Source organism: Mustela erminea, chromosome X (assembly GCF_009829155.1).
Source record: "Mustela erminea isolate mMusErm1 chromosome X, mMusErm1.Pri, whole genome shotgun sequence".
NCBI classification, from domain to species: domain Eukaryota; kingdom Metazoa; phylum Chordata; class Mammalia; order Carnivora; family Mustelidae; genus Mustela; species Mustela erminea.
The window spans coordinates 59,893,070-59,905,592 of NC_045635.1; the positions used below are offsets into that span (position 1 = coordinate 59,893,070).

At 46.4% G+C, this 12,523-nt stretch overlaps 1 protein-coding gene across 7 annotated transcripts in view; it reads left to right on the forward strand.

Annotated features, from left to right (window-relative positions):
- The window catches only part of NHSL2 (NHS like 2), a 263,702-nt gene extending 252,584 nt beyond the window's left edge, over window positions 1–11,118 (forward strand). For all 7 annotated transcript variants that reach the window (XM_032331457.1, XM_032331458.1, XM_032331462.1 and 4 more), the window contains 2 exons: window positions 200–332; window positions 1,290–11,118. In XM_032331457.1, the coding sequence (XP_032187348.1) occupies window positions 200–332; window positions 1,290–1,614 (458 nt within the window). In that variant the 3' untranslated portion in view covers window positions 1,615–11,118. The remainder of the gene's footprint in view (window positions 1–199; window positions 333–1,289) is intronic.
- Window positions 11,119–12,523: the final 1,405 nt, after the last annotated feature.

A 12,523-nucleotide genomic window follows, 5' to 3' on the forward strand; every position in this document is an offset into this window, starting at 1 on the left:
ATCTTCACTGGTCAGGCCACTTTGGCCAAACACTAACCTCTGGAACATCATGTTCCTCAGCGAAATGGAGACATTAAGGGTCTCTGCCCAACAGCCCTTTTGGAGTTGCTTTGAACATCGAATGAGATTCATATGAGAATGTGCTTTGTCCTAACTCTTGTGGTCGAAGTATTTAATTCCTTCTGGTTCTTATGCCTAGGGAGCTCTGTGGAACCGAGCACTGCAGAAAAAAGTGTCATTAGTGATAAAACAGCTGAATGGATCGCCGAAGATGACGATGATGTGTTTGTGGCTTCACGCACAACAGAAGATTTGTTTACTGTGATACACAGGTCGAGACCCATTTTCTTAATTCTTATTGGAAATGCCTACCCTTTTGAGACCTCTAAGCAGCCATGAGCACTGAAAGCTGGAGACTAAGTTCAGATACTCACATGTGGCAATGGCAGTCTGAGGCCTCGCAGATGCAATTTGCTGACATCTTTGGGTGAAGTGGAGGAGGGGCCCGGGAAGGGAGGACCAGGTGCCGAGTGAGAGGCCTCTCGTCTCCTAGCAACAGCACGGCCTATTGTGGCTCCATCTGCTCTCTCGAAGCTCTGTCTACAGACAGAGACATTTAACCCTTCACAGCCTTCGTTGTACCAAACAAATCTTAGCAAGAAGTGCTGTGGGGATGGGGTGGCTGGGTGATGGACACTGGGGAGGGTATGTGTGGTGGTGAGCGCTGTGAATTGTGTAAGATGGATGAATCCCAGACCTGTACCCCTGCAGCAAATAATACATTCTATGTCAATAAAAAATAATTTAAAAGGAGAAGTGCAGTGGGGCACTGAGCCGGGTATCAGAGCAGGAACGGAGGTGAAGGGGGACCGGATAGGGACCCTCTCTTCTTGGACAAGGGCAAAGAGCAAGGGCTTGCTGGTGAGAAAAACTAGAAAGATCCCAGTTCCCAGAGGTGCAGGAGCATCAGTTCCCTCAGGCTGTCTTGAGTCAGAGTCACTGAGCAAATAGCCTTGACTCCTTAAATTCTCCCTTGGTCCCAGAGCCCTGCAGGCCCTCCAGCTGTGGGCACTGAAAGGAGTGTAGAGCCAGGGAGCCAGACAGGGGACTCTGAGGACTTAGCTGTGAGAGAGAGAGGGAGAGAGGGAGAAAGCTGGTCAGCGCAACTGCTCACGCGGCTGCTGTGTAGAAGCTTCCAGATCGTGTCACTGGCCTTTGTGAAGTTATATGAGGCATTAGGAAACATCTGCCGCATTGAATTCACTCAAAGCAAACTTTTTCTTATTTAGGTCCAAAAGAAAGCTGCTTGGCTGGAAAGAGCCTGGGGAGACCTTTGCAGGCGGCAGCAGACCAAGCTCCCATTCACCAGGGAAGAATCCAGCTGATTCTCCAGTCAGTGAGTCGGCTGCCTCTGCGGGGTCAAGCGGCAGTGCTAACCTGGATGCTGGCAGAAACGACGAATTCAAGGCCTTGCTACAGAAAAAGGGGAGCAAGGCAACCCCAAAGTCCCGGCCCTCAGCAGCCGAACTGCTGAAGACTACTAACCCACTGGCTCGGAGAATTATTGCACAATTTTCAAAAGACTACGAAACCACCGATAACCCCAGTACCTAAGGCCAGGGTTCAGCAAACAGTTTAGTCACTAAACTTGAGTAGACGAAGGGGAAGAGAAAGGGTTTTAGAAAGGAGTCATGGAAATAACAAAAGAGCCTACATGTCCTTTCCATCCATTCACCCTCTGGACCGCAGGAGAGAGGCCACTAGACCTAGAGCTAAAATCATCAGGCACTTTAATCACCTTCGGACATTTTGCATTTTCACACTTAATAATCTTGCCGTTACTGACTACCGATTTTCTCCTTTTTTCCCTCCAGTGCTGTGCCCTGAGGAGAAATTCTGAGGCGCAAGAGCACCTGCGCCATCTTTTCGGTCACTGACCGAGCTGCTCCGACCCTGACTTCTGGTCACCAAGGAGCACAGTGTGAGGGCCAACCGGTGCTGCCAAAGCTGGGGGTCGTGGGGTGCCGTTGCCGATGATTCACTTTTGGGGCAAGGCCTTGCTGGCCCCGTGTGGAGAAGCAGAAAGACTCTGAGGCCTCTTCAACCACAGTCAAGCTCTCTGCACCCCGCCCCCAGAGAGGTTTGGGGGTGTACACTTATTTCGGCATGGGGTTGATTGGCTGGCTTTTGTCACACAAAATATGAATGTGACTCTGTCTTGAAATTCATGCCTTTTTCAGTTTGATTGTCTACACGGAGAACAGGGTGATGAGTTTCGATGAACCTGTAGCCCCTCCCCCCACCCCTTTAGCTAGGAAAAGTCAGGACTGAGTTGCTTTGGGTGAACCAAGTTCAGCCACCAAAAGAGGCAGCCATGCGTTCTCTCAGATCCAGCCAAGGCGACTCGCGCGTGCGCCTTGAGATTCTTCAAGTGTCTGTCAACAAGGATAGCTAGGATCGGTGCCCAGCTCATGCTGCATTCTAAGAACCCTCGTTTCATTTGCATATAACCTTCATTACAGGAAGTAATTAGCTGAAGGAACAGCGTCATCAAAGTCTCAAGGAGGAGAGAAAGTAAGTGTAACTTGTCCACCTCCATTCAGTTTAGACTGTGGTGTGTGGTTGCTTTTGTTTTGGTTAAAGGAAGTCTTACTCTGTTCCAAAACTAAGAATGTATGGACTAAAAAAAGGATATATCCCAAACCTAAAAGGCTGCCTTGCAAGTTGCTATGGCCCATAACGCCAAAAAAAGGGCTATCTTTTTTTTTTTTTTTTTTTGCCATTTATGTTCCACCATGTGACCAACTTCCAATTAACTATGCTGTGGGGGAGTAGAGGGGTTGGAGGAAATAGGATGCTGACAGAGCCCCAAAACAATCCCTGTGACACCACCCCCCCCACAACACACACACAAGCTTATAGGCACTTGTCAGTTCAATTTTCTAAGCAGGGCAAGAGGAATGATTCATTTGATTTTCATATGTCTGGTTGCTGGGAGTTTGGGGGAAAAAAAACAGACAACGCATTAAACAAAAACTGGCTGACCATTAATGGAGGGTTAATTGTCCATATTCCCAAGAAGGGAAAAGCAAAGTCAAATGAAATTGTAGCCTGCTTCCTGGACCCCTTCCTCCTTCACTACCGCCATCCCCCCGCCCCAAACGGATTCATTGGCCAACCTCCTGGAGGATGCAGAAAGTGCCCCAGAGACAAACAGTTCTTGATTTTGATAGGCCGCCTCGCTCACCAATGAGAAGCAAGCTCTTAGCTCCACAGCCCACACTCTAGCAGACTGAGCAGCTGAAAATCTACACTGAGAGCTGAGGAGACTTGGGCCTCTAGCTTAGAAGCCTTAGGCCTAGGCCCTTGGTTGGTACAGTTCTGAATTCTAGACTTCTGAGTACAGGGCAGGCTCACCAACTTCTTCGCAATCTGCACTTGCCCTTGGTTTAGGCAGAGGCCACTTAAAATAATAAGCAGCGAGTACCCAGTTGCTTTCAAAAACATCCCAACTATTTGGTTTGAAGGTCCTGATCAAATTTCAGAGGGGTTGCCTGACATAAAATAGACTCATTCCTGGCCTGAATTTATATATGGACGCCACACTTGGTCTGCCCCAGCCTCAGAATTCCAAAAGATGGAAACATTTTCCTCTGTAGGGAAATGAAGGGGTGTTTGTGCCTTGGCCTAACAAAAGTGTAATGCTGCCAGGGCCTTCTCCTTGGGAACGACTTTGAACAGCTGAACTCAAGCCGAATACGAGACTCACATAGTATAGGATTTGTTACATCTGCTGGTTTTTCTGGAAGCTTCTCGTTTGCTACTTCTAGGCGGGTTTTGCCTCTCCCCTCACCTTGCTATTCCTGATGGTTTCCCCAAAACATTCTAAGCTGAATGCCCAGATGCCTTTATGTTTTAACATAAAATCTTGCTTTCCTCTGCAGCAGTCTGTATACCTGTATATGGGATTCTGAGAACGTCTTCTGCATCATTATTATGGCCCTCAATGCCCAGTGGTGTTTTCGTTAGCACAGGAGGATTTGGGGTAGTGATGGTGTGGCTAGAGGGAACACCAAGGACTGGAAATATTCCTTTAATATTTTGCAGCAGGGGACCTAATCCCAAACAAACCACCAAACTGTAGACCTTTTTAGTCCTTGAGGGTCATAACATCAAACATCTTCCTGCTCTTAACAGTCAACCTGTTTCACGCCCGTGATTATCGTAACACCAACTAGCTCTCTCCCACCGCGGCTCATAGCCCAGTGTTCACTGTCTTGTACACCTACTCTGCTAAGACTGGAGAAGACAGGCTGAAAGCCCCTCCAGGCAGGCTTTCAGAGAACCTCTTCCTGCCACTGTTACCTGTGTAGATAATAACGATAACAAGTGAAGTGAAGTTGACCCCAGGAGGTCAGCTTCCCATTCAAGTTGTTTCCATCCTTCTTGCTTGCTCTGATTCCAGCCAATAGCAGCAGGTGGCTCTGCTGACTGACCTCAGTCTAGTCACGAGTAGAAGGAGTCATCCCCAGGATTGGTTAATGGGTAACTAGGAGTGCTTTGCTCTAGGTGGGCATTCATTACATGTTTGTGATTCAAATGTTGAGGGGAGATAGCAAGCCATTCTTGGTACAACAGAAAGTCTTGCTAGTGCCTCCTCTCCTTTGCCTGCCTTATCTCTTGCCTGGCTCCCTCCCACCCCGGCCCAAACTTGTCCCTCAGTCCCAGCTCCCATGACCTGCCGATAGCGTACACTTTGAGGAGGCGGGACCACAGGCAGCAAAAGAGTTTGCATTAGCCTTGTGACCATAAGTCGACCAGTTAGTCGGAAGGCATTACCTCGAATGTGCAAAGATGGAGGAAATTCTACAAGGCTTACAATGTGCATTTCACCGGATATCCATCTTAATTAACTCTCTAGACGACACAGATCAGCTCGCAATCCCACTGTACCTATCTGTCTGAGCAGATCTGTCCATGCACCGGCCCTCTTCCTCACAAACCATCCCTGAGAAAAGATGAGTTCATGGCCAGGGCTCTCTGGTCCTCACCAGGGCAGCCTTCCATCCTCACCAAGTGTATCAATGCAGTAGCAAGCTTTCACTTTAACCAGATCTGCCAGGGCCAGGACCAGAGTGACATGAATGAGGTGCCCACTCTCGGGAACCGCACACATGCCTTACCCTCGTCCCAGCCCTGCACTTTGCACTCTATAAATATCGGTTTATCTTCTATCCGTGCACAAGTGTGGTTCCATCGATGACTCCCTATCTGCCGTTGTACCAAATATTTTATTACCATTTCTTTTCCCATTTCTCTCAACGTTTGTATGCCTGTATGTCAAAGAGCCTTCACTATGATCAGAAAACATGGTTGATTTCCAAGCAACCTGCTCCGAGTGGCAAGTTAGCCCCCATTTCGGTAGGGATGCAGACAGGGGCTGCCCTTCAGCAAGATGGTGAATGAGTTGGAGGCCTGCCACTGGGACGCTCTCTGTCCTCTTTCTGGTCCATGTTCCCCAGACCTTGGTTCCCAGCACCAACTCTCCTGAGTGCCTCCTCGTTTGTTCTTCTCACTCAGAAAACCATGCTCTCAGGAAAGGGATGAAGTCCTTTACTATGACATTGTAAGGCTTAATGCTACCTTTTTCGAGGGTCACTTGCATTGTAACAGGGGAAAAGCCTTAAGCCAAAGGAATTGAAGTTCTACTTGTAGAATGTTAGGCACCAATTAGTTGCCAAAGTGTATTTTTCACCATGGAAAGGCCGAATTCCCTGACAGCTAACTCCAGAATATAGAAAATACCTTAGTCTCCTGGAATTATTTCATTACATTGCCGGTGGTTGGGTATAGAGTCCTGATCCCCAGAGCTGTCCTCTTGGACAAGGGACCACATCTACCAAGAGGCTCTCGGAAAAGGCTCCTGAAAGCCATGGAGAAGGCTGAGATTCTTCATATTGTACAGTGACATTTTGACACAAATAGAAGTCATACGAATCATTTTAGTGAAAGAACACAAGGAGTTAGAGTTTGTGAGACTGCGTCCTGCTCGTGAAAGGTGAAACTGTCCAGTCAATGTCTGATCGATGTCGGTTGCCCAGTGTTGGTGGTGATTATTAAACTTCCTGGAGGTACAATGTTACTGAAATCAAGCCTCTGCTTCCCCTACCCTTATTTATGTTTTGTGCTATCACTTAACGCTTGGTGTGAGAAAGACCAGATCTCTGCCAGGGCATGCAGTCCCTCCAAGGCCTTTGCCTGTGTTTCAGCCGTAAGTCACAAAGATACTAGCAATTTAAGAGGACAAGAGAGTAGGAAAGAGGTACAAACAGCTGCCTTCATCAAAGGACAACAAGAATTGTAATTTAAACAATGATGTGAAATGAAGTCCTAGAATATTCTGAAACATAGGAATATAGTAGTAAATGGTTAGAGACAAATATTTGAGGCGCTTTTAATAAGTGTAGCAAAAACACATTTGCATAAGTAATGGGTTGTGTGAAATGCGTGTATATGTTCGCTCAGCAAAGCCCAAAACCGAGCGTGATCTCAGAACTAGCAGCAGCAGCAGCCCTGGGATGTGTGTCTGTGTATGTGTGTGTTCGCACGCACGTTGTGTTTATTCCAGTGATGTTACTTCTTCACGCCCCTGAATCCCTCGCGCTCCGACTGTCCAGATGGTTCCAGCCTTTCCTGTCGTTTCTGCTGTCATTAGAGTGATCCGTATCTGGCCAAGTGATGTACATTGTCGTGTTGGTCGGGTGTACATTTATTTGGTATTAAGAAATGATCAGACTGAATCAACTACTTGCTTACCCTGCAAAGCCTTTGATTTGACTTAGCTGGGACATCTGGCCTGTTTGGGGTTTAATTTTTTTTTTGTAATTCACGAATAGGAAGAAGGAAGAAGTGTTCTATTTGTTTGGTATTGCCGACCCTTAAACACCCATCTTCACCGTGGTGGCTGTTCTCGACGAGGCTCTGATTTTAAGATTTTTGCCTACGTAGTGGAATTGGATATCAACAGATCCACCAACAAAATCTGAACTGGAACAACCAGTTAACCCCTCTCAGCTTCTCCTTCAAGCCAAGCTTTATAGGAACTTATTCCCTACGTGGTGTTCAGCTTTTTATTTTTTAACGTCCAGTTTTGTAAGATGTTATGCATGCGGACGCAGCACTGTGCTCATTGTATAAGTCGCCCCAAACGCATTTTCAACTCCATATGCCTGATGGTGAAGAAGTATCAATCTGTGTGTTCTTACCTCTCCCGATCAACTGTAAATGACAAATCTTTTCATTAATTTTTTAAATGAGATATATTTACTCTGGCTAGTAGTTAAAATTTTCTTCTTTTTATTATATTTCAGTGCTACTGTTTTCTACTGATTCCAAAGCTTACCTTGGGGAATATTTCTTATTTCTAAGTTGTTGTATTGCTCTGATTTTTATATTTATCTGTAATCCTGGAATGTTAGAACTGAAAGGGACCAACCTCTCATTTTACACATGAGGCCCAGAAAGGTCAAATAACTTACACAAGGTCATGTATACAGTAACAGGGTCTGGCCTCAATCCCAGGTCTCCTGTCTCTGGGGCCAGTGTGTTTGCGTTTAAAGCACTGCATTTAGAGATGACCCACAGCTGGCTTCTACTTTTACAACATATGAATTTCCTGGATAGTTCAGTGAATTAATTATCTATGCTTTAATGGAAAATGCTCAAGATTTCTTTAGTTGAATCGAAGACAAATCTCATTTTTAATTTAGGAACATTCTTTTCCCCTCCAAATTCAGTATATGTTCCCTACTTTGTATATGTTTTCCCTAAGAGATGTTTGAAAATGAATTTTTGTAGATCAAATTCCACTTTTTGGTAAAAAAGTCTCTTATGTGGGGGAATCTTCTGGTGACTTCTTTTGAAAAACAAAGAGTCCAATGTCCCCTAATGTCTCTACTTCTTTTTAGTGTGAACTTTTGTAATTGGTATTTACTTAAAGTAGGGAAAACCAACATAGGCTTTCCTAGAATCTACTTTATCCTTACCTTCTTAAACTTTATGAGGTACTTTCAGGCGGTAAGATGCTCATGAGGTCTTTAGTTGTGTTCTAGAAACTTCACCTAGCTTCATGTTATGTCAGTCCCTGGGCTCAAACTCCATCTCCATCTTATCAGAAAATAATAGAATTCCCTAATCAATACTGAGCTCTGCATGCACTCTTTTCTGAAACATTCTTTGCCCAGTGTGACTCTCTCTTTGCCTATTCTTGGGCTTTCTTTTATGGCTCATGCATACCTTATTATTCGTGGACCTGCAGGTGGTGTCCCTTTAGGGCCCTGCCAGTCAGCTGGAGCGGTATTTCCAGTTATTTCCATTGTTCCCTTGTTTCTACTGGACCTCCTATGGTTTCTATTTTCAGGAATGCTCAGAGATTAGTGGGATCTCAACCCGAAGGGTTGACACACTTTTTTCGTAAGGGGCCAGAGAGTAAGTATTTTAGGTTTTGGGGGGCCACATGTGGGCTCACTGCCTTCCCATCTAATTACTACACTGTCACACCAGTCGGCACAGAAGTGGGTGGAGGAGGGCTGCATATGTCAACCCATGAATCTTTAGAAGGGTGCTCTTCATCATGGTGTTTCTCTCTCTCTCTCTCTCTCTCTGTGTCTCTCTCTGTCTCTCTCTCTCAGTGACTACCTTGGTGTAGAAACCCTCATTCATTTTCCCAGACCTCCTGTCCTAGTTATCCAATGTGCCTCTACTTCCTCAAGTTTAGGGTAAACTGGCAGGGAAGAATGGATTTCTGAGTTTTCTTATTTCTTTTGTCCCATCACTAGTCTCCCAAACTGTGGCCGGGCACCCCTGCCCTGGGTCATCTGGCCTGCCCTTCCCCATATTACCATTGTGAGTTTAGGGCTGTCTCTGGAAAGTCTGGTGGCCCAGGTCGTGAGGATCCAATCCAGTCTACAATTTCCTAGGAAAATCACCAGCCCTCTTGGTCCCCATGGCTGTTTTTAAAACCCAGAATGTCCGTATGTCCATTTTCTATAATTCCATTGGATCTGTTCTATACTTAGGCCCAGCAAGAAAACCAACAAGGTATAGAAAGTATTCTGTTCCCACAGTGTTTACCTGCCTCAACCCCTAGCCTCTTGGGCCCCCAGTCCCAAGGGGGGATGGACTCCTTGGGAAGCCCGGTGCCTCCCGCCCCCCCACCCGGCCCCCAGCAAACATGTGACACACCACCGCCTCCTGTTTTCTGAACCTTTAAAAGGATTCCCTAGGGGTGCCTGGCTGGCTCAGTTGGTAGAGCATACGACTCTTGATCTTGGGGTTGTGAGTTCAAGCCCCTTACTGGGCCTAGAATTTACTTTAAAAAAGAAGAAGGAGGAGGAGAAGAAGACTCCCTAAAGCTTCTTCACAACTCTCTCCATCTCATGCCCATCTCTACCTCTCATGCTACTTGGAAGTCTAAACCTCAGATTCACATTTTCCCATTTGCTCACATAAGCCTTGAGGGGCATGAATGAAGAAGGCGTGTGCCTGTGCATGTGAGCATAGTTTCTCCACTGGGACTGTGAAGGCTCTGTTGACTAATTCTCTCTCTGTCTCTCTCTCTTTCTCTTTCACACACACGCACACATACGCACACACACACCATTGTGCACAAGCACACACTCCATCCAGTGTTCTCATCAGGTCTCTGGTCCAGCTCTACGTCTGGTCAATGAGAAGGGGATTATTGGGGCTCCAGTGGCATTTCCCTTTTTCTTGTCTTTTGAACACTTCTTTCTGCTTCTCTCAGGAAGCCATTAGAAGAAACTCGTCTGTGACAATTGTGGACAGGCTGACATACAGAGTGCTAGGACTTTCATTCGATAGGCACTCGGTCACTCAGACATACCTCTGAGGCTGCAGTTTTTCCTATCGAAGCAAATTGCTTTTTAGGACCTTTCTACTTGCTTCCTGTCGTTTGAGCCCAGGGATCTCCCCCATTACTAGAAACTAAATTTCTAAAAAGTCAGAGGCATGAGCGAGTACCTTTCAGGATCTCCCTATGTGAAAGCATCTGCAAAACAGTTTCTTCCCACCTTCGGTTTAAGATTGTCAGACTGAGGAGGGGAACCATGCTTATACCTTGATCTCTAAGGCAGCAAAAGAACTATGCACCTGCCGAAAGCAAAATAAGGAAGGATTGACTGGTCCTACTGTGCATAGTCAGGAGACAGACTTTTGTCAGGTCCACATGCAGTGCTTACTAAATGCCAACAACTCACTTAAGAAAAATAAGGGAGACTGGAATTTACAGACCAATGTCCTAAACTGGAAGGTGGAGATAAGGCCATTCCCCCAGTGAAGAGACAGTGTCCCTGGATAAAAATTTCAGGAAGCAGCAGAAACTAGGAGAGATCATCATCCCAGTCTTTTTTAGAATTCTAACACACAATGGAAGGAAGCCTTCTGCGGGGAGATCAGACAAAGTGTTTTTCTTGTCTTTCTTTTCTTTTTCTTTTCCTTTCTTTTCTATCTTTCTCTCTTTCTTTTAAGTATTCCATACTGGCTTGCTACCAGCCATTGAAGCGTATTCTTTATATAGCTAGAGCTGTTTGTGTCTTCTCAAAATAAATTGTTTCTGTTAAAAATCATTTTCTGTCTCACCCTCTGGTTTTCATTGTAGCAGTGATGCCTTTATTCAGACACTAAGCCGAGGTCGTGAGCCTCTGTCACTGACCACACAAGTGTGGGACCCCCACACAGGGGGTTTGATTCTCACAGACCCCTGAGAGCCCAGAGCCAATAATGCAGGACATGGTCTCGCAGGTACCTGGCCCACCCAGCAGTGAACCTAAGCTACACTGGCAGGTAATTCATGTTCGAGGACTTCATCTCAGGGATTCGAATACAACCGCTTATGGCCTGCAGACAAGGTGAGGTTCTGGTGAAGTGGGCAGCCGTTTCCAAGCTCCGGGAAGGAGGAGGTTGCCATGGCAACTGTGCTTAGGGCACGCACTCCCTCTTTGTTCTCTGGCTTGATGAAGCCATTCAGCAAGACAGAGAAGAGTGAGTCTGGGCTGGGAGCACAAAAAAAAAAAAAAAAAAAAGAAACAAAACAAAAAACCCACGAACCAGATGTAGCCCTGGTCACTTCCCATCACCATCCCTCAAAAACAGTCAGATCCCACCATGCAGGTAGCGACAGCTGTATTTCAGGGTCAACTTGCATCTGAAAGGAGCTTTGCTGTCTGCTCCCCACTGGCCCATGCATGTAAAGTCAAGGCCCTTGCAGCCGGCATCCTTGTCTCTTCAGGCCCTGCTGCGTTATTAGCTCATGCCCTTGACAATACCAGGCTGTTCTTCCAAAAAGACACAACAGAGCTGGAAACAATCTAGAAGGTGCACAAGGGAAGGGGGAGGAAGGGCAAGGCAACTCTCAGACCATGGCAGATGTTAGGATTTAAGATAAAGGTCAGAGACAGGCTGGCTTGAGGTGGGCCTCGTGGCAAGCACTACCTCAGTGGACCCTGTGGTTCCAAGTCAAGTGATCACCCTGGCAGGGTCGGTGTCCCCTTGAACTACCAGACCATGAATTGGGGAAGCTTTTAGGGACTGACCCACACTGACCAAACTCACAAAAGACATGTCAAAGGCAGGATATGGTATATTAATTTACCAAGAAGAGAACACACTTAAAGCAGAGGTTGTGGGGGCACCCTGCTGGCTCAGTTGGTAGAGCACATGACTCTGCATCTTGAGCCTGTAAGTTTGAGCCCCACGTTGGGTGCAGAGATTGCTTCAAAAGAAAATAAAATCTTGAGGCGCCTGGATTGCTCAGTCGGTTAAGCGTCCGACTCTTGATCCCAGCTCAGGTCTTGAGCTCAGGGTCATGAGTTCAGGCCATACCCAGTGTGGATTCCACTTTTTAAAAAAATTAAATAAACAAACAAATAAAATCTTGAAAAAATAAAATAATACAGCACAGGTCATAAACAGGAAGCCTGCAGGCTGAATTGAGCTCCCACACACTGTCTGGAGTACACTATGTTCTTTTTCAAAAATTTTTAAAGATCTTATTGATTTTATTTGAGAAAGAGAGAGAGAATGTGTGTGTGCGCGCAAGTGTGTGCATGCGAGTGTGGGGAGGGGCAGAGGGCAAGTCTCCGGCAGACTCCCTGCTCAGTGCAGAGTCCCACATGGGGCTTGATCCTACCACTCAGATCATGACCAGAGCCGAAACCAAAAGTTATATGCTTAACAGACTGGGCCACCGAGGCACCCCCTCCTTGTTTTTCAATTTTTGAAAATGTAGGTGGGACACAATTTTTCCATTTTACCTAGTTCCCCATCACTCCCTGTTGTAGTAAACCCAACCAGCTTCATGCACGTATACTGCCTGCTATGGCCCTGAAGGCATGTGAGCCTGTGAACCTTGCATCAAGGCATAGCTGTGGGTTGGGGTGCCCCCAGGAAGCACTCTGGGGTGGAGTTTGGTGAGCAGGATATTTATTAGGGAATGCCCCGGGGA